Source organism: Rattus norvegicus, chromosome 17 (assembly GCF_021556685.1).
Source record: "Rattus norvegicus strain SHRSP/BbbUtx chromosome 17, alternate assembly SHRSP_T2T, whole genome shotgun sequence".
Lineage (NCBI taxonomy): Eukaryota > Metazoa > Chordata > Mammalia > Rodentia > Muridae > Rattus > Rattus norvegicus.
In genome coordinates this window covers 15760398-15781663 of record NC_141550.1, presented here as the reverse complement: position 1 = coordinate 15781663, position 21266 = coordinate 15760398, and the positions used below count along the sequence as shown (strand labels likewise).

At 51.9% G+C, this 21266-nt stretch overlaps 1 protein-coding gene across 4 annotated transcripts in view; it reads right to left on the bottom strand.

Annotated features, from left to right (window-relative positions):
- Positions 1–21266, bottom strand: part of Phf2 (PHD finger protein 2) — a 69273-nt gene that overhangs the window by 6895 nt on the left and 41112 nt on the right. For all 4 annotated transcript variants that reach the window (XM_087590480.1, XM_087590479.1, NM_001415143.1 and 1 more), the window contains 14 exon segments: positions 18484–18644; positions 15786–15927; positions 13239–13425; positions 11805–11967; positions 10807–10894; positions 10334–10440; positions 9854–9945; positions 8483–8572; positions 7654–8013; positions 6376–6495; positions 5903–6018; positions 3724–3902; positions 3555–3625; positions 2730–2890 (listed from right to left, as the gene is read on the bottom strand). In XM_087590480.1, coding sequence (XP_087446606.1) covers positions 2730–2890; positions 3555–3625; positions 3724–3902; positions 5903–6018; positions 6376–6495; positions 7654–8013; positions 8483–8572; positions 9854–9945; positions 10334–10440; positions 10807–10894; positions 11805–11967; positions 13239–13425; positions 15786–15927; positions 18484–18644 — 2037 coding nt within the window.

The window sequence follows — 21266 nt, the reverse complement described above, 5'->3', positions numbered from 1 at the left end:
AACAGTGACAATACCGAGGACACCTGCTACATGACCCGCCTAGGTGGCCATGGTCTACAGGCAGGCTGTCTCCTCCCTGTACTCCCGTGGTACCTCTTCTCCTGAGACTGCATCAAAGCCCTTTGGTTTCCAGAGTTTCCCTTGTTACATCCTGGATACCTGGGAGCTACAACCGAATATCTGGAGCAACTTTTAGGAAGACTTTTGTGGAGGGAAAAAGTGTCATAGCCTTTGAAAGGAAGGTATGTTAGGAGATGACCTCATGGCAAGCCCAGGACCAGAAGTGATGAATGGCAGCGACAGCACATGGAATTGCAGCCAGGGATCCCCCTCCAACACAGTACCCCCACCAGCACAGTACCCACTTCTAGCACAGTACCCCCTCCAGCACAGCATTCCCCCACCCGCTGCCTCCCTCCACTTGCTCAAGATGGCATATGTGTGAGACAGTGCTGATGGGCAGACCGCCTCTGAACAGGCTGAAGGACCCTGGTAGAAGCTCTAACAGGGACCTAGGAAAGCTGCTGCTCAGAACACAAGGGCTCTAGAAAAGGCCTTGTTGGGGGTGGGGGAAGAGCCAGAGAGATGGAACAGCCCCACCGAGACTGGACAGGCAAGCTTGGACAAAAGCTGTCCTCCTAAGCTAATGCCCCATGGACTGGGAGACATTTCCTAGGCCCGAGGAGAGGGAAGCCAGCACGTCCACAGCCCTCTGTGAAAACTGCCTCCCAGGCTTAAGTCATAATGGAAGGCCAAGTCACATAGCCCTGAGTTCTGCAGAAAGCCATGCTGGAGCTACCCTTGTTAGCCTGCCTGCCCCGTGCACAGTGCAGGGCTGTGTTTCGGAGGACAGCAGTTGTCCTGGCACTGTCCAGCTGGGCCAGTCTGTGGACCTCACTGAGCACCGGCAGGAACAAATGGTTCACAAATGGTTCACCTTACAGCTCAAGGTGCAAACGCTTTATCTATCCTGCTCTCAGCCCAGGCCACAGGGAAATGCCAAGGCACCCACCACAAGGTCCTAAACACTGATGGTAGGACCCCCATGAGAACCCATGTAGACATGAGTTTCCCACCCATACCATCTGGGTGACCCCAGACCCAGCTGGCCCGTCTATCTTCAAGGTTGCCAGGGAATCAATGAACAAAGTTTAACTAGTCAGCATGGAAAATAATACTTTAATCCTCCAATTACCATACCTAAATCCCCTCCTTTTCCCACAACGGTAAACACCAAGCAAACCAGCCACAAGAAATTAACATATTTTCCTCCGTTTTCTTCAGCTGTTTTTTTCCAAACAGTCAGTACTTAAAACAGTGCAAATGGACCATCAAAAACTGACCTATGCTCCAACTAGGAGACTTTAGGAGAGGAACTGCCTGCAGGCGGGCTGAGGGGGCTGGCTGGCCTCTGAGGCACGTGTGTGGACACATGTGGGGTCTGCAACGCACTCTCCCCAGACTTGGGGCACGGGGCCACGGCAGCTCTGGTTTCTCATTAGCAGACAGCCCCCTCCTGGCCTCACAAATAATGACTCAAAATACCCTCATCTATGTTCCATCTCCATGCCACCCAGAGTTCTCCCCCCACAGCACCCAGAACGGGGTACCTTGGCTAGGGAGGCCCAAGGCTTTTTGCCTTCATCCTAGGTGGTGCCAGATTCACCCTATGCTCCAACTTCCCAGGCCTTTCCCTTGAAGGATCATGGGGGATGTAAGGTGCTGGGGGGAGGGGGAGTCTCTCAGATTCTGAGATCGACCATTGAAGAGATAGCTAGCACGTATTTTCTCCCGGAAGTCAGGCATCACCACCACCAGAGACTGTGGCGCCCTGCACGGGGCCACAGTGTGGAGGTGCTCCAAAGAGAAGAAGCCGCAGCCAGGCTTCCCCGTGTGGCCACCAAAGCTCTCACTGTATCATGCCAGGCTAAGCCAGGATCCTGTGCCCAGAGCCACGCATACCCCTCCCACCATGCTTCACTCCCACTAGGAAAGTGCCTGAGGCCGGCTGGCTGTGAACATGATATTGCATTCAAGACAGTAATCTATGAAATAAAATATGGCCAACTAATTCAGCAAAAGCTTGTTTCAATCAAGCCCTTAATCCGCCTTCCCGGATCTCATGTCGTGTACAAGTAGGCCTGACCTAGGCCTCCACCTGCTGGGGCAGCCTCAGAGCCAGGGTGAGCTGCTGCCTCAGGCAGTCATCTAAAAACAGTCAGACAGATGAAGGAACAGGAACCCAAGACGGGCCCCTGAGTGAGGTCAGCCCAGAGCCTGGACCTGCCTCTGCTATCTCCAAGCTGAGAGCCTTGGGAAGGCTGTCTGAGCTCCTTAAGTCTCAGCTTCCCCAATCTCACAGATAGAGTCTGAAACTAGACTCAACTGGAGAGTGGAGAGGGCACTACTGTTTCTGATGTGTGTGCTGGAGGGTCTTTGGGGTCGTACTGGCTGTGCCCCATCAGTCGGCTTTCATTGCCATACCTGGGGATGCCACTAAAGTTTCAACGAGAGATTAAAACAGCGGTTAAGTGCTTCAAACCCAAATCAACAGCACATGAATCTAACTGGGGCCATCAAGAGTTAAATGAAGCCTATTCTTGCTGCTCCCCAAGCCCAGCTCATGGCAGTCAGAGGCTAGGGACTGTCTACATGCCACTGTGTGATGGGGCCTTGCACTCAGGGGCAGCCATGTTCTGTGAGTGCTGTGGGACGCAGCCCGGGCCCACCTGTTGGGGTTGTACTCAAGAGCCCCGACCTCCTCGCTGGCCTGCAGTAGGTCCAGGATGCCTGCCGCCGAGCTCCCACTTTCCTTCTTCACTTTGGCATTTCGGCTTGGCTTGGTGTCCGTGTCGATATGCAGAGAGCCCTCATCAGAGGAGTCGTCGCTCTGTGGAACCAGGGACAGAGCAGCTGTCAGGGCAGGGCACTGGGGAGGGGGTAATTTTTCCCTTCATGGGGAAATGAGTTTTAAAGAGTTGTGCTCCAATGAATGCTACAGGGCAGTCTAAGGTTCACGCTATGGGTGAGGTCCACATGAGGCAGATGTGGGTGCCAAGCCTTTCCTAGGGTCGTCGAAACCACAAAGGTTAAAGTTGCCTTCACACCCTGGGGCCTTTTCCACAGAAAGCCCCAGAATTTCCAACTAGGATGTTGTGACTATAAACTTCTGGCTTGGATAAGCTTATTCCAGGTGACTCACGGGACTAGTGCATGCTCCTCCTGGGCTCCCCAGGAGACATGAGACCTCAGTAGTAATCCTTTTCTGCTGGAAAGACAGCCTTGAAGGCCAACTTAGTGTAAGGCCCCTGCTGGTGGGGAACCACTCCCTATCTATCATCCTTATGCCCGGGGACAAGGTTTGATGCATTTATCTCCCATGGCCAGGCCCAGAGGAGCTGCTCCTTAGTCCTGGTGCCAAGGACTGAGTAAGACCATGCCCCTCTTATGCCAACCCCACATCTGAGCCCAGCCCACGGGCAGCGGGAGGGTGCATGTCCTTGTACATCAAGCAGTGCACTGCAGAGGCTGTGGGACGAGGCTGGGAGCCTCACCTTGTATGCCGTGGAGTCCAGCTTTGGCTTCGAGGTGGGGATGAGGAGAGTCTCCTTCTTGTCTAACAAAACTGAAAGCAGAGTAGACAGCTGTCAAGTGGAGACCTTCATGGGGGTGGGGTCAGCTGGGACCACTTGGAACCCCCCCGCCCACACCCACCAGACTCACAGGACAAATCCCTTTTGGGGGGGTTCTTCTTCCTCCTGATAGGAAACTCGTCAATCTTCAGCTCCCCGTCGTCCGATACGTATTCATACTCATCTCGGACGGGCTTGGCCTTGTCCTCCTTGAAGCTCTGCAAGGTCCCGAACACGCCAGGGCTGCTCGGCGGCCTGAGGGGCTTGGAGCTAGAGTGGAAGTGATAGGTCAGTGGGACCCCAGAGCCCTGAGGCCAGCAGACCATAGACCCTCACGGGGACCTTGGAAGGTAAGCAGTTGGTCGGAGACTGGGCAGCCCTCGGTTTCCCCTGCGGGAAGTCTGCTTATGGAGAGGGACATCCTCTAATCTGCAGCCTCCTCCTTTGCTCCACGTCCCCTGGTGTGAGGCCCAGGATACATGGTCATGCACCATAGAGAAAGATCTAAGCAACCGAGGTTGTAGAGCGCACTTCGGTTCTGACAAGCATAGCCCACGACCCTCCCTTCCGGACTGCCGGAGTTTAAGACGAAGTGTCAGGTGGGAACAGGGCCAGCTCCCGTGTCTTTTCCTACATGCTTTTGTTTGGAAAAATAACAACAACAAAAATAATAGTACTTGCTGTTTGAGCCACAGTGGCCACAGCCAGCCTCTACTGGGCTACGAAATACCATAACTTTCTTCTTGCCAGTCTAAGTCGGGAATGCTGTCTGTGCTTTCCCCAGATCTGCCTAGGACCTCCCTGGGCCCTCAGGATGTACTCTTCTCTGCAGGCAGGAGAGCAAGCTGAACAAAATGCCTGCAACACAGCACGCCAGGCCATGGCAGCCTCCAGCAGTCTCAGGAAAGCTGTCACCTGGCTGCCTTAAAGCTGGGCCACACACCTCACGCCCATGAATACTTGTACATTTATGGCTTTAGCCGCTCGTTCATTTTGTCTGCATATTCTAAACTGCGCGACCTTGTCCTAGAACTGTGTCATTGGAAAGCTTCTCTGGGACATTCTCTGGGACACTTCTACTGAAATGTCAAGTCAGGATAGCAAGACCAGGCCCGAGTAGGCTCCACTCCACTGGCTGATTGAGTACATCCCCTTGGGAGCCCCGGTCCTGTCTCTCCATCACCCACAGTTCTTTTCCTCCCTTTTCAGAAATGGAAACAGAGGCTGTCACTCCTACAGGCAATGGAGATATCTCAGCAGGGCACGTTTGTCACCTACACAGTGTGGGGATTATGGCTGTAACAGACTCCCTATTGGTCACTCTTCTTGTCCACAACTAGAACCAAGGCTGCAGGGGCTGTGCTGAGGCTCACCTGGCCTCCAAGCTGGGGTCCTCCCTCCCTCAGTTCAGCACATCTCCTGAGGTCCTCAGCACCCAAATCCATACATCGCTCCCCAGGCACTGATCATAGCTTATGTGGAGTCAGGAACTTACTGGGCATGCTCTGTCCTGACCTACAGGTCACTGGGCTCAGAGTCGTGAGTTCTGATCCCTACTCGTATCCTCAGTGTTAGCTCACACCAGCCATGCTCTTAAGGGTTCCCTGCTGCCTAGCTGGTCCTCACTAAGGCTGCATTCCCTATGTTCCCACAGTAGGACTTTTCTGGAGGCAGAAACGAGGCTATTCCTCACAACATCGTGGCAGTGAATGAGATCAATGTCTCGGAAAAGAGCCACCCCAGGGGGTCAACCAAGTGTACGGTGTGTTATGTATGTGTAATGTGTCTATGACATAGGGTGTACATGTGTGTGTACATGTATGTGTACATGTAGTGTGTACATGTCTGTGGAGGGTAGGGCGTGAGATGCCTGTGGGTGGATGTGTTACAAATGTATGGAAAGGGTATGTGATGAGGGTATAAAAATGTCTGTATGTGTCATGGTGTATGGGGATGCATGTCTGGTGTAAATGGTGTTGGTCGAGGTTATGATGTAGTGTGTGTGTGTGTGTGTGTGTGTGTGTGTGTGTGTGTGTGTGTGTGTAATGTAACATATACAGCGCACACAGACTGAAGTGTGATTTGGAATGTCCACAGGAGTGTTCAAGTGATGGATGTGTCTATGGGAACCGACATGGGTGTCTGTGTGCCACAGGGTGATGCACACACAGCATTTGCTATGTGGAGTATGGAGTGGATGCATAGTGTGGGGCACGTATGTGATGTGGGACACCATACGATTACCCCACCCTGCCCAGGCTCTCACATACCCCAGGAGTTTTCTGTTAGAGAAAGAAAAGGAAAACTTGTCCTTGTTCCCAGCCAGGGGTGACTTCTCCAACCTCTGCTCCTCCTCCATTCTCAGTAAAGAGTCAGGTTTGCTGTTCTGAAAGCAAGATCAAGGTTGTCCCTGAGGCCATGGATGAGAGGCTAGTGCCCCAACCCATGCTCGGGGTATAACTGGGGACCAGGACATGCCCAGGAAAGCTGTTATCGTCAGCATGTGGGACCTATGCTGGGAGGCTGCCCAGCTTTGGGGGATGGGGACACAGACCAGAGATGGGACCACAGAGAAGATGCAAGACAGCGGAGGAGGACATGGAGGTGACATGCTTGGCTTTACACTGACACTGTCTGCAGAGGGTGGCTTACAGGAGGTCACGTCACTCCTCACTCGCACACTTTCCTCGTGGCTCTGGGGACAGGCAGACGCACCCCGGCACAGGTCCGCACCCACCCTCACCTTGTACTTCCACTTGGCCTCCGACTTGCTCTTTGTTTGCTCTCGGATTTCCAGTCTTTCCACGTCATTCTGCGTGTGGACCGTGTCCTTATTGGGAACACTCAGGACGCTCTTTGGAGTCTGCAAACAGAGTAGCCATGACCCAAAGGTAGACACAGAAGGGGAGTGAGCTGGGGTTCTGACAGCAGAGGAGACCAGTCACCCCTGCTGGTCCACACACAGCACACCCGTCCATCCCTTCATCCGCCCACGTATCCGTCTGTTCACTTAGTCTCCCATCTCTCGTCCACCCACCTACCTACCTACCCCTACCCGTTTACCCACTGTCCATCAGTTGACCCACCCACCCATCCACCTACCCACCCATAGATCCATCCCTCTCTCCCTCCTTCCTTCCTTGCCCCAGAAGAACAGCACCAATGGAATATAATAAGTCATGTAATATTCCATTACATATCCAATAAGACCCTTTACTGAATACTCCTGTAGACATTCCAAATCATACTTAACTCCACATGCCTATGTATACATGACATCATACATGGCACCACACACACACACACACACACACACCACCACCACCACCACCACCACCACCACCACCACCATCATCATCATCATCATCATCATCATCATCATCATCATCATCATAACCTCCCCCAACACCGTCCTGTACTCATCTCGGAAGGAGCTCACAGCCAATCATCCTTAATCTCACAGGTTCGGGAAGAGCCTTTACTGAGCCCGTCTCTCCCTGTCCACAGGGGCTCACTTATAACTATCCCCTCTCCCAACCCTCCACCTCATCCTGGTGTTCTCAAACAGATGCCTTGTATATCTTCAGAGCCTTAGCCTCGGGGTGGGTTCTAGTACTTGGGAAAGCTAAGCAGGGTGGCCTCTATGAGAAGACCACTGTGACCCTGCATCAATCCAGTGGCCCTCCTGGGTGCTACCCCCACCACAGCACAACCCCTCCAAGCTATTGCTCCAGGGGGCCTCGCTGCTTTGCAGGATCTACCCGGGGTTTGGGACTGGATGTGCAGGCCTAGGGCTGGCACAGGCAGGGAAGTACTTTGATTGGGCAGATTCATCAATCAGTGCCGGACCCTGGACCCTGGTACTCTTTGGAGTCCTTACTCTACCTTGGGTCGCCTCCCCCACTCCCTCCTCAGAAAACAAAGGGGAGGAAAGAGGCGTTATCCCCAGCTGTCCCTCAGGTCTGGCCCAAGGCAGGGGCTGCAGAGCCTCAGCATATTGGGGAGGGGCTCAGGAGCCCACCTTTCCTTTCTTCGGTGGCTCCATCTTGGTCAGCGCCTCCTTGGTGTGGGCCTCAAGCAGGTCCAAGTTGGGGATGGTGGGAGAGGCGGACTCTTTGCACTTCTTCCCTTTCTTCTTGCTTCCGTCCTTGAGTTTCAGGGTTTTGGGGGGCTTGGGGGGCTTGGGGGGCTTGGGGGTTTTGGATGGCTTGGGCATCTTCACAGTCTTGGAAGTCTTTTTTTTGGACACTTTCTCCAGGAGGGATCGAGGTGGGGTAGACTCAATGGGAGATGGCGGTTCCTCCTTCTCCCGGTCCCCGTCACAGACCTCATCTGAGGAGGCGACAGCATTTACTTCAGGTCGGACAGTTTTGGAGGCATTCTGGTACGGGAAAAGGAGAGGGTCATTTGTGTTCCCTCTAGACCATGCCAGGACTCAGGAGACCCTCACAGGCATGTTGGGAGAGGCGGTCAGCCTAGAAAGGCACACACAGCTGACACTGTGTGACCCGTTCATATTTGTTCCACATTGTCAAGTGGCATGCTCATCATACCATCCAGTAACATCAGGAAATGTTCACACAACCCTACCACCCACTTGCATTGTCCCCAGACCACAGTCCCTCAGTCCCCAACTTCCTGGGGCTCTTCTGCCCTATCCAGGCCCAGGAGGCAGTCCAGTTCCTCCAGGTTCGGACTCAAAGCCTGGCTCTGAGGTTCTCCATCCTCCTTTCACCTCTTCTCCCAAGCACTCTCCAGGCCTCGGGCATGATTACTAATACAGAGAAATGTCCTGAGCAGGCTCTGGGCCCACCGTCATCCCAGGGTCCGTCAGCCTGGCATGGCCTTACCTCGCTGAGCCTGATCTCTTTGGCCAGGTCCTTGATGAGCTGTGAGGGCCTGAAGTGCTCCGGGAGCTCGTCCTCGTGCTCTGCCAAAGCCTGTGGAATAGTGGGGTGAGTGCCGACTTGGCCATTGCAGTGCTTAAGCCATTCTGTGTCCATCCAGCCAGGGCCATGGCCGCCCCAGGAGGCGAGAGGTTGCCACGGAGCAAGGCATGGTGCATAATGTTCTGGGGCCCTGCCTGAGAAGAAGGCTCTCTCTGGGGTCTGCAAACAGAGTAGCCATGACCCAAAGGTAGATCCAGAAGGGGAGTGAGCTGGGGTTATGACCTGGATAGAAGAGCCCCAGGAAGTTGGGGACTGAGGGACTGTGGTCTTGAACAATGCAAGTGGGTTGTAGGGTTGTGTAAACATTTCCTGATGTTACTGGCTGGTGTGATGAGCATGCCATTTCTGTTAGTGGAAAATGCATCAAGATGGCCTCACTCAAGGCCACCACCAGCTAATTGGCTGTGGAGTGGATGTGAGCCCGCTCTCTTTATGGTCATGTGATTAAGGTGAGGTGGGAAGGACCCCCCTGAACTATCCCAGCTTTGGGTCTCAAGGAGATAGTAGTCACAGGATGGCCCCAGAAGGGAAGGAACTATGTCTGTGGCCTGTCTCCACCTACCAGGACCACACATGGGTGAGGACAGGCCAGAGACATCATTCCCTACCTCTGAGGCTCCCATTTGTTCTCTCTGACCTAGAAGGGACCCCTTGTCCCTCAAGCAGCAGGTGGGCAGGTGGCTGCCCTGAAGAGTGAGTGCCCTAGTAGGAAACAATATCAAAGGTTACCCTAGGCTAAGCCAGACCCATTTCTCCCTCTGTAGCCACGACCTAGGCAAGAAGAGAAAGCAAACGGAAAGCTGGCATCCTGTGGCCTTTGTCTGAGAAACAGCTTTCACGGGCTTGAGGAAATCAGTGCACAAGATTTTGGGAAAAGACAAGGAAGGGAAGGGGTCCCCAGATTACAAAGCAAGAGGCTACACCCACGCCAGGCTGCATGGTTGCAGAGTGGCAAGAGTCACAACTGTATCCCTAGCCTTCCTGTCCAGATCCAGATGTGGGGTCATTGCACCAGCTGCCCCCCTATGCCCTTTCCAGGTTAACAGAAAGTTGTTCTTGCCCAAACTCCTGAGGAAATCTGGCCCTGAGGCCAATGACCCCAGGCTGACCCAGGCTACCTACATCTCTCCGACGCACCTCGGGGGATCACGGTTCGTGTTAGCAGGCCAGCTTAAGCCAGCCTGGAGGGAGTGTGTCCATAGGACACATGCTTGGTATCTTCCCCACCCATCCCGTTCCCTCAGACAAATACGCCCGCAAGTTGCTTCCTACCTGCTTCTTCGTCCATGACCTAAAAGCACCATTGAGAATCTTAGCTCCTTGAACTAAGTGTGGGGGCAGCTGTTTCCCAGACTTGTGAGAACCTGGGAAGGACACAATAGGGTTAGTGTGGCGGCTCCTTAGCCTGCCCCAGCAAGAGGCCTTCCAGGGGCCCTAGACCATTTGCCCAACTGCCAACGGTTCTCCTTAGAATCTGGGGTGCCTACCTACCTGGCACCTGCCCTGAAGGGAAAGGGTGACTTCCCATCTCCTCCCATCTCACATGAAGCTTACCTAACAGGATCCCACACTGGTCAGTTCTCTCTCCCCTCTCTTCCCAGGAACCCAGAGTCCTGTCTAAGTGGGTCAGAGCCTACACCGACCTCCCAGGTACCTTCCTATGCCTGTGTCCTAAGGGGTCATGATCAGGGCTCCCAATATCCCTTAGACCAGGGTTGCAGGCTTAGTCATCCAGCCTGGAGTGACAGGTACCTTTGAATGCTTCCAATAGATGCTTCCCCATGTACCAGCAGGCAGTTTCAAAGTTGGGAAATTGAGTCAGGCTGCCTAGTTTTAACCTTCTTTCCACCTCGTATGCCCTGGAAGCCACAGGAAAGAACCAGTCAGTGCAGGCGTATCAAATAGACCATGCAAGGGAGAGTTCGGCCTACTGAGCCAGCTCTTCACCACTGGGCCTGATGTGACCCAAAGGGATAGCCACCATGGGTAGAGGCAGTGGGTTGTAGTGACTAGAGAGGCTGGCCACGGTCCAGGAAGGGTGACAACAGCCTTCATGATCCCAAACCACTGCTGGGCTGGCCCTAGCCCGGGGCGTGGAACCCACCCCCTCTTTCCCTCGACGCAGATGTCAGCATAGCAACCCATAGGCTGAGCCCAGGAGTCTGGCTGAGGTGCTCGTTGGGCAACCCAGTCCGAGGGTGGATAACACTGGGGAAGCTACCTACCTCATCTGCATCTCCACACTGAGGCTGTGGAGGAAATGTCCAGCGAAGGCCAGGCAGTCCACAGGGGTGAGCGTAGCGTATATCCAGCCTGGGAGAACATATAAAGCTGTCACCAGCTTCTACCTTGCTCCCATGCTGGCTTTCACCTCCCCCACTCACCATGGACTCCAACCCTATCAGCTCAGGCCTTCCCTTATTGTTCCTACCTGACCTGAGCTGAGGTAGGAATCCCCAAGAGCTGTGGATGAGGGAGTGCGACTGAGCGTGTGTCTGAGCTAACATAGGCTGTTGAACACTCCAGTATCAGACAGATAAAAACTGAGGTCTGGGTGCCAAGAGGGACATGCTGATACCCCAGGGCAACACTGCCATTAGGAGCGGGAGCCCAAGTCTCAGAACTGTCCACACGGGTCAGAAGAGACAGGGCTGGCACTGTCATTCTCCCCAGAGGCTGAGATTTGTCTCTAGGTTATCCCAGGGGATGGAGGTGGGGTTGAATTCCAGAAAAAGCTATAATGCCTCCCAGAGTAACTGGAAGGATGCCTTCAAGGAAGGAGAGACCCGAGAGCCAGTCAGAGGCCCAGTTCAGTCATGTTCTACGGCCTCATTTGGATCCTGATTTTAAGTGGAAAAGCATATACATAGTCACTAAGAAAACCTGCACGTGGATTGGCTACAGGATGGTACAGTGGGCTCACCCTTCAATCTCAGAAATGTGGTCAAATTACATTAGAGGGAAGAAGTCTTTTAGAGCGGCTATTCAGCTCTGGGATTCATCCTCCCAGGGGAAGCTGGCAGTCTTCGTTGCTCAGGACATTCTTCTAAACAATCACTCTTCTCCTCTGGAGCTACTGACCGAGCCAGGTCTCCCATGCCAAAGCCCGCTGGCTGGCCACACAGCCCTAAGCTAAGCTGATGCTGACTGGGGCAGAACAGAAAGACACCCTGTGGGGAATATGGCAGGAGGAATGGGCCCTGTACCTAAGCACCACACTCACCTGAGGGGATGAAGAGGGTCTGGCCCTGCTTGACAGTGCACTTATAGCACTTGTCCACCTGGTCAGCAAAGAACATCTCGCTGTGGTTGGAGGCTGACCGCCAGCATTCATATAGGGAGAGGTTGGCTGAGGCCGGCCGGATGAGATAGAAGATCTTCTCCCCCTGCCAAAAGAACTCACTGGCAGAGCCGAAACACCAGGGATGTGGGGCAGAGCCTGCCTGGTGTTGGGGCTGCTGAAGTGGATGATAATCTGCTGGGTACTGAGGATGCTGGAGTGGGAGTAAAGCCCACTGGGTACTGAGGATGCTGGCATTGGGGAGGAGGGGGAGGGTCACTGGTGCTGAAGATTCTGGGGCAAGGGCAGAGTCCCCTAGGTTTCTGGGGATGGTTGGTGGGGGAGAAGGCATAAGGTACTAGGACAGCAGAGCCCACAGGCTCTGGTGACATTAGGGAGTGGAGTAGAGTGTACTAGGTGCCAGGGACTCTCGGCCAGGGGATACAGCCCACTAGGAGCTGGGGCACAGAGGCAGGTAACAGTCTATTAGGTGCTGGGGACAATGGACCTGGAGTGGAGCCCATCGATCTGCTGGGCCCAGTGATGGGTCCTGGCTTGAAAGTCACCCTGTCAGGCTCACCACTGCCACCTGCAATACCACTGCATTTGGGAAGGTTCTAGGTGTGTGAGTCTGACTTGGCCAGGAGCAGTACACGCATTGTTATTCTAGACACTACAAATCCCATGTGTGCTCAGGAGGTAATTTAAAAAAAAAAAAAAAAAGTGCAAACTGCCACCCAGCAAGTCCTTAGCATCTCTGTTCTCCAGAGTTTCTGGGCCTCCAGACTGGATAAAAGAAGTCACCATTTCCCAGGGGGTTATGTGAAGCCCAGGCCAGGCACTGCACCAAGCAGAAAGAGCCTCATTCTCATGTTCTGGGACAGACATGATGATGGCTTGCTCATAGCCTCACAGGACCAGAGTAGGCATGTAAGGCCGCCACCCCAGCTTGAGCCAGAGCTGTTCTGGAGAAGCGTAGCTCGCAGCTGACAGGGCCAGAGCCCAGGGTTTGTGTTGGTATATATATCCTGCACTCTTAGGTCCCCCTTTGCCTCAGCGATGAACCCCCAACCCTCCCTGCTGATTCAGGTAGCCGCCATCTTGCCTGCTAACTCCAGAGCGGTTTCCAGGAAGTCTTCCCAGCACCTCTGCACTCTACTCTGGGCACTAGGTGACCCAGTGGTCTCCCTAATTGTTAATGAGCTCTAAGGGCATTAGACATATGCGTGCCACTGTTCCCATCTCCTTGGCTTCCTGTCCCACAACTGGTCACCCAGTATCCCCCAGCCCAGGAAGTAGGTGACTTGCTGACACAGACAGGGATTGGAGGGACCGCAGTCCTGAGGACGAGGGTGTGTCTTAAGGGGTGTGGCTCACCTTGAGAACGTGGTACCAGGCTGAGGCACCTCCAGAATCAATGTGGAAGTCGGTGTAGCTGTCCTTCACACAGATCAGGCAGTACTTGGTCACCTTGGGCTTGGCCAGCAGCGCGTCATCGGGCCAGTAGTTTTCCACCCACGATAGTTTCTTCACAATGTCAGGTGGCTCCACAAAGCTGGACATTCTAGGGCCATAAAAGGAAGAGCAGTCAGGAGGACAGGGCCCAGGGCTTCCATTTTTAATGCATTCTAAGGTAGGAACAGTGTGAGGCTCCTTCCACATTCTACCTCGTAAATCTTCACTCAGGGCAGACGTCTCACTTTCTAGGGGAGTAAAGGAAAGGGCTGTAGAGGGTGGGATGAACCCAGCCACTGCATGGGGCTGCAAAGGCACAGAGGATTGTCTCTACCCCCAAAAAGCAGGGTGAGAAAAAGGTCTTGGAGAGCCTTAAAGTGGCCCTCAGGGGTTGGCACCACAAGACTCTCAGAAGAAATGTTTCTCACACACAGTGCCTTGTGTGCCATTTGAAAAAAGGCTTCCGGGGTTGGGGAGTTAGCTCAGTGGTAGAGCACTTGCCTAGCAAGCGCAAGGCCCTGGGTTCGGTCCCCAGCTCCGAAAAAAAGAAAAGAAAAAAAAAAAAAAAAAAAAAGGAAGAAAAAGGCTTCCTCTCTCCAGGGCAAAACACAGGCAGACCAGAGACTCTCTGCCACATTTAGTTGATGTCAAACCAGTCACGTCCCTTTCAGGGAAGGTGGGAAAAGGCGTAAGTGACCTGGTGTGCTGGTTGGTTTTTTTCCAACTTGACATAAGCCAGAGTCATGAGAAAACACCTGTATCAGACTGGACTATAGGCAAGCCTGTCAGGCATTTCCTTGACTAATAACCAATATGGGAAGGCCCAGGCCACTACGGGTGGTGGTGCCACCCCTGGGCAGAGGGTCCTGGGATGCATAAAAAAATAAGTCAAGCCACGAGGGGAGCAAGGCAGTAAGCGTTTTCCCACTGCCTCTGCGGCAGTTTCTACCTCCGGCTTCCCTCCCCGACTTCCCTGCATGATGGACAAGACAATGAAATAAACCCTCTCCTCTCCAACCTGCTTTTGGTCATGGTGTTTTACCACAAGCAACAGAAAGTAATGCCTCCGTGGGACACGGCACCTTACATGCCCAACTTTCCTGACCCCCACATCTGGTGTGCATGATGCACAGCTGTCCTGGGGATCCCTCCCAGAGAACCCATGCCTTCCTCCTAGAAACAAGCCAATTAAAAACCCTCACAGGTTTTTAATGCAGTTGGATGAAGCCTAGCACCCATAATGGTCTCAGAACCCAGACTCCTCTCCCTGTCTGTGCTCCCTGATCTTTAGCGTGTGACCTCCAGGCTTATTTTCTCTCCCAACCAGTGGAGGGGAACTCTCTATCTCCATGAAAACTTCAAGAACCACAGTCCTATTGCCCCAGCCTCAACATACGATGCAGTCCACGTATAAATGACCCACAGACGCCATCCCACAGGATCGTGTCCATGATAACACGTGGGACTGTTGGGACATCTATGCATGGCCTCATAGGTTGAAGCCAGTGATAGGCTTAGGGGAGGCTTAGAGCAGCCACCACAGTAGAGTTCTGCGTGGGTGAGTATACATGTGCATGCGAGGGTGTCAGCACGTGTGGCGGGGAATGTGTGACGGAAGTGTTGAGTGTGACCTTAGTGAGGGTCACGTGTGCCGAGAGTTTCAGTGGTTATGGCCTGTCAGCCTGTCAGAGGGGGCTGTGTGTCTGTACAGTGAATATGGTACAGTTTTCCCGGCCATGCTGCTGCTGTGTCCTCAGAGTGTTCACGAGTGGGAATGTCCATGTGTCTATCTTGAGTGTGTCTACCTTTCGTTCTATGAGTGTGTCATGATACGGTTGTATCTGTGGGCTGCCTCCATGTGTCATGAGAGGATGCCATTGTGCCATGTCTTGGTTTGTCCACAGACATCCACGAGTGTACCGAGTGTGAGTGGGTGTGTGCATGGTTTGTATGGCGTGAGCGTGTGTCGGTGGGTTGGGCAGTTGTGTTTGTGTGCCACAGGTGTGTGTAAATGTCAGCGCGTCATCTCAGCACATCATGAGCATGCACGGGGAGCACGTGCATCTGGAAGGGACTCGTCCCTGCTGCCCAGCGGCCTCCCCTGGAGGGAGCGCTTTCCTTTGGCTTCTATTTCATCTGAGCTGCTCAGTGTTTGAAGAGAAAGGAGAACCAAGCCTGCATGGTGACTTCTGGGCAGCTCATGGGACGGAAACAGGCCATGCACAGTAGGACCACAACAAACCAGGCCTTGCAGCCTCCACCCAGAGGAAAACCTCAAGCAACACTTCACAGTCCCCACGCCAGGGTAGAACCCCAAACCAGGATTCGTAGTCCCAGAACCCAGAGCATAACCCGAGGCAGTGCTTGCAGCCCTCTCGTCAGGATGGCCCAACACCATCCTGAGGTGCTAGGCTGGTGACACTGGCCTTGAGCCAGACCCGTTGGCCCCAACCCAGAGTGGCCTGTCACCTGGTGTCTGAGAACTCGAGGTTGGTCACATTGAGAACACGTTTGCGGTTGGTGCTGTAGTAATAGTCCACGAATTCTTTCAGCTTCATTTTGCAGTCTTTCTGCTTGGTAACGTCTGTCACGTCCACACTCCTCTCTGGCCCTGGGGAGGAAGTAGGACATGAGCATGCCAGGAAAGTGCTATGGCCTCCCTGGAGGACATGGCTGGAGGGAACACTCACCCATCCCCAGTTTCCTTTGTATATGGCAGGGCTCCGCTAGGACAAATAAGGACTGAGCCTAGCTCTTCTACCCTTAACTGCTGTGGATTCGGAGTAACGGATGCTGCTTTCCTGAACCCAGGGACATTGTGTAGTGGTGACTCTCACCTCAGCTAGAAAGGCCGCATCAGCAAAGGAATTTACAGGTGCCTAGTCAACTTGAGCTTCAGATAATAACAGACATCTTGGCATAAGTATAATATTAAATAATTAAAATAATATTAAATATAATATTAAAATTAAAAGCCACGAATCCTGCATTGCAAGGCCACTTGTTTGTTATGAATGTATGAAGGCTTGGTCCCAGCCTATGCTGCTCTTCAGTAAGTGGGGTCTAGTAAGAGGATGCTAGGTCGCAGGGAGGTACCTGGGGGGACTGTACAACCCTGGTCTTCCTTTTGCTTCCTGACTTCATGATATGAGCAGTTTGCTACATTACACACATTCTTACCAGAGACTCCAAACTTTGGGGACAATGATGATGGACTGGTGGCTCTAGAGTCATGAATTCAAATATAAATTGTTCATCTCAAATATTTTATTATAGTGATAGAATGCTAATATAGGAAAACTAATACAGGCACCAACTTGCTGTTCTAACTGGCCTCTTGGTGACTACTCGGGAAAACACTTACCTTGCCCTTTCTGTATCTGATGAGGCTCCTCAAATAACTAAGGATAGAAAAGTCTCTACAGGAGTTTCACAACCAAGAGAGGAAGAATAGCACAGAATGGGCAGGCAAAGATGCCCTTTGTCAGGGTCCACCATGGCTGCTCAGACACAGGAGGAAGGTGATGGAACATCTGTGGACACCAGGCCCCACTGACCAAGGCAGTGTTATTACTGCTGTGTATTAGGGACTGTAGGTATTCTCAGAGACGGAGGTGCACCCCCTGGGAGGGGAGAGCCACAAATCCTTGAGAGAACAGAAGCAGGTCTACAAGCTGGAGCTATCAGGAAAACACCCAGGACACAGTGAGCCGCTGGATGCCACGGCAGGGGCACTGACAGTCAATCACATCCTGGATCTGAGAATTCTGCAGGTCTCACCCATCTGACAGAATGGCAGAGGCTTGAGGCTGCCACAAATGCTACCCATGGGTTCCATTTAAATTCTGAGTCAAATGACCAAACGTAAAGAGTTTTTTGCTAGGTGGTGGTGGCGTACACCTTTGATCCCAGCACTCAAGAGGCAGAGGCAGGAGGATCTCTATGAGTTTGAGGTCATCCTGGCTTATAGAGCAAGCTCCAGGACAGCTGGCTACAGAGAAACCCTGCCTTCAAAAACTTAAAAAAAAAAAAATCCTGAAGATAGAAACCAGGGCCTTGCTCACGGGAATAGGTATGTGCGTGTATAAGTGTGTGCATGTAGGCATGTGCACACACATGTGTGGAGGTCAGAAGACACCTTGTGGTCTACTTGATTTGGGCAGGGTTTCTTTGCTGCTACACACCCTAGACTAGCTGGCCTGTGAGCTTCTAGGTGATTCCCTCGTCCCTGGCTCCCAATTCCCATCAGGGGTTCAGGGATTACAACCCACACTAACACATTAGCTTTTTATGTGGGTTCTGGGAATGTCTACTCAAGTCATCGGGCTTGCATGGCAATCCTTCTCCACAACTGTAAAGATGAATTTTCTGAAGGACTGGGGAGAAAGTAATAAGGGTATCTAACCTGCCTCCCATAACCACATGTGTCTGAGGGAAGCCCCACATTTGTAGATGACAACATCACGTGGTCAATGTTAGAAGACACCTTGTGACGCTATCAGGGAATTGTCATCAATGTGGTACAGGGACGGATCAAACCATGTTCAGCTAGCAGTGATGTTCACAGAGGGCAGTTGCAGGCAAAGGCAGGTCTTAAGATATTGTAAGGGAAAAAGGTTCAGGGAGGAGAAAATCAACACAAGGCTGGTGTGTGCACGGCCAACAGTCGGTGCACAGGCTGGTGGTCTGTTTCCTTCAGTGTCTGTTTGAAATGTTTCCATGTGCTGGGTGCAATGGCAGAGGCAGACAGAGCTCTGTGATTTCAAGGCCAGCTTGGTCTACATAGAGTTCCAGACCAGCCAGAGCTACTCAGTGAGCCTCCCTACCCATAACAAACCCTCATGAAAGTCAGGGAGACAGAGTCTTGGGCAAAGCACAGTGTTTACATATTCTGAGCTCAGATGCCTGTACTCATTTAAAATGGAGAGTGTGGCCTTTTCATGCCTGTAGTGCCTGCAAAGGGAGAGACAGGTAGGAAGAGCCGCAGGAGGGTGACTGTGGATCCAGGTTCTGTTATAGATCCTGTCTCAAGAGCCTTGTGCCTCACTTTGTGTGCCTCAGATTAAGGATAAGCCTAGGATGCTGGGATCAAATACTCAGCACAGCTCTTTATCCCAGCCCTGCCCTACTCCAGGCTTGTACAAGATACTCAAAGGGTAGTACTCACCCACATAGTTCTCCACGTCACTCACGTAGAATGTTGGGGCAGGGACAGCCAAGCCCAGGCCATCTTTCTTGGGGACAAGGATGGGCTCGGTGAAGCCATGCTCCTCCATGTAGCCCACAGTGAGCTGGCTGCCTGGTACACGGGACACCACATCTTCAGCACTGTGGAGAAAGTGGGGGTTGGAGGCCTCAGTATCCCTGGCCACATGCCTCCCAGGCCCCTGAGGTTGGCCTGTAGTAGCACCCAGACAATTATCACTGAGACAGCTATGGGAAAGTCTGTGGTGCTGATTCCAGTAATCCACCACCGGGAGCAGGGCACAGGGGTCCACTGATAACTCTAATGGGGGACATGAAGGTCAGCGGCCACCATGAAGAGGGACAGAAAAGCTCTGCCGTGGTCCTGCATGCTGGCCACCTTTTCCACTGCAGCAGAGGCAGGCAGAGAGACACTATCCTCGTGGATCTCCCGCGCTCTCACACACCCTCCGCATGGAAGAGAGAGCAAAAACAAACCCTTCTACCACACCCTGCAGAATCCCAGGTAACTTTCCTGTAGAAACTCACAAGCTGACCTTAAAATGCACGTGGAGCATGTGAAGGCGCCAGAATAACACAGTCTTGAAAATGAAGAGCAAAGGTTCAAGACTTACACATCCTGACTTCAAAATTTAATACCGGAGTCAAGTGTGGTCCTGGCACAAGGACAAACACAGACCGGTTCCTAGAATATTGTCCAGACATAAACGTGGACACTCACAGACAAATGATTTCAACGGAAGTACCAAGACCATGTAAGCAAAAAGTCTTTTCAACAAGTGATATGGGAACAAACAGAGAGCTATACACACACACACACACACACACACACACACACACACACACTCTCTCTCTCTCTCACATACACACACTCTTACACACTCACATACACATTCATACATACACTCATACTCTTATGCATGCGCATGCACATTTTTTTTACTCCACTCCATATACAAAAATTAACTCAAAATGTATCAAAGTATAAACTAAATGCTAACACTACAAAACTTTTAGGAGAAACCAGGAAGATAAATCTTCATGACCTTGGATTTGGGAAAATTTTTAGATTGCCCAAGAAACAAATGAAAGATTAGATAAAACCAAGACATCAAAAGGACTTTCTGCTTCAAAAGCCGCCATCAAAAAAGTCAAAAGCCAGAGCGGATGGGGCAGGAAATACCTGCCAATCATGCATTAAGAGCATGCCCTCCAGCACATGTGAAGAGGGGCAGGAGAGATGGTCCAACAGCTATGGCTGCCTACAACCCCAGCTCCCGGGGATCCCAGGCCCTTTTCTATACGACACAAGCACCTGCATTTATGAGCACGAACACAAACACACATTTAACTTTTAAAAGGCATTAAAATGTGTAAAGAATTTTTGCAAGTCAACAACAACAAAAAAGATTATTTTAAAAGGTGTGAGGTGGGCTAGAGAGATGGCTCAATGGTTAAGAGCACTGACTGCTCTTCCAAAGGATCTGAGTTCAATTCCCAGCAACCATGTGGTGGCTCACAACTACTCAGAATTCTAGCTCCAGGAGATTGATTCTTCTGACCTCCACAGGTACTAGATATATATGTGGTGCATGCATATTTTATGTATATGTATATATACGTGCACAAATATACATACATACATATAGGCAAAACACTTGTATGCACAGAATAAAATAAGTAAATCTAAAAGAAGTTTTTTAAGTGTGAGGCAGAATCAGTGAGAGGTTCAGCAGATAAAAGTACCTGCCACCAGGCCTGTTTGTACACATAAATGAATGTATACACATACAAATAAACATATAACTTAAAAATATTTGAAGTGTAAGGCAAAGGGCTGGGAAAACCCTGTCTCAGGAAGAAGGGGAGGAAGAAGAGGAGGAGGAGGAAGAAGAGGAGGAGGAGGAGGAAGAGGAGGAGGAGGAAGAGGATCGTGCCTGATAACACCTAAGGAAATTCTCTGGCCTCCAAATGCAGGTGCACACATATGTGTACACACATGCAGTGTATGAGGCAAAAGATCTCAATAGATTTCTCTAGGAAGAGGATAGAAAAGTTGCTTAGCATCTTCAGTCATGAGAGAGACATGCGAGTCAAGATGTGAGACCACTTCACATCCACAAGACGGCCAGATTCAGAGGCTCCCCAGTAAGGAGAGCCACGGACTAAGAGAACTCCCCTCCAGGGCGGCTGGCGGGGACGTCACATGATGCAGCTACCTTGCAAAGCAGTCTGGCAGTTCTCAGACAATTAAACACGGAATTTCCATCTGACCCAGGGGCTCCACACTGAGAAATGAAAACATATGACCACACAAAGACATGTATATAAATATTTAGACCACAATTATTCATAGGAGTTAAAAAAATAAAAATATAAAAACAAAAACAGCCAAAATGGCCATCAGCGGAACGAGATACACAGCAAGTGGTCCAGCCAGACAATGGGATTCCATTCAGCCAAAAAGAGAAGCCAAGTCCCGACAAATGGTACAATGCGGTGGGCCTTGAAAATAATCGAAGGAAAAGAAGCCATCCCAATACTGGGTGATTCTACTTCTAGGAACAAGCCCTGGTAAGCAGTTTACACAGGAGAAAGTGGGCCTGGCAGGTAGAGGTACCAGTGGCTTCTCGGGGCTGTGGGAAGAAAATGGCAGGATTTCTTGGGGGTGAGAGGGGTGTGTAAAAGGTTCTGAACTTTTACACATGGGTGCATTATGGTAAGCGACTGCGTCTCAGGAGAGGC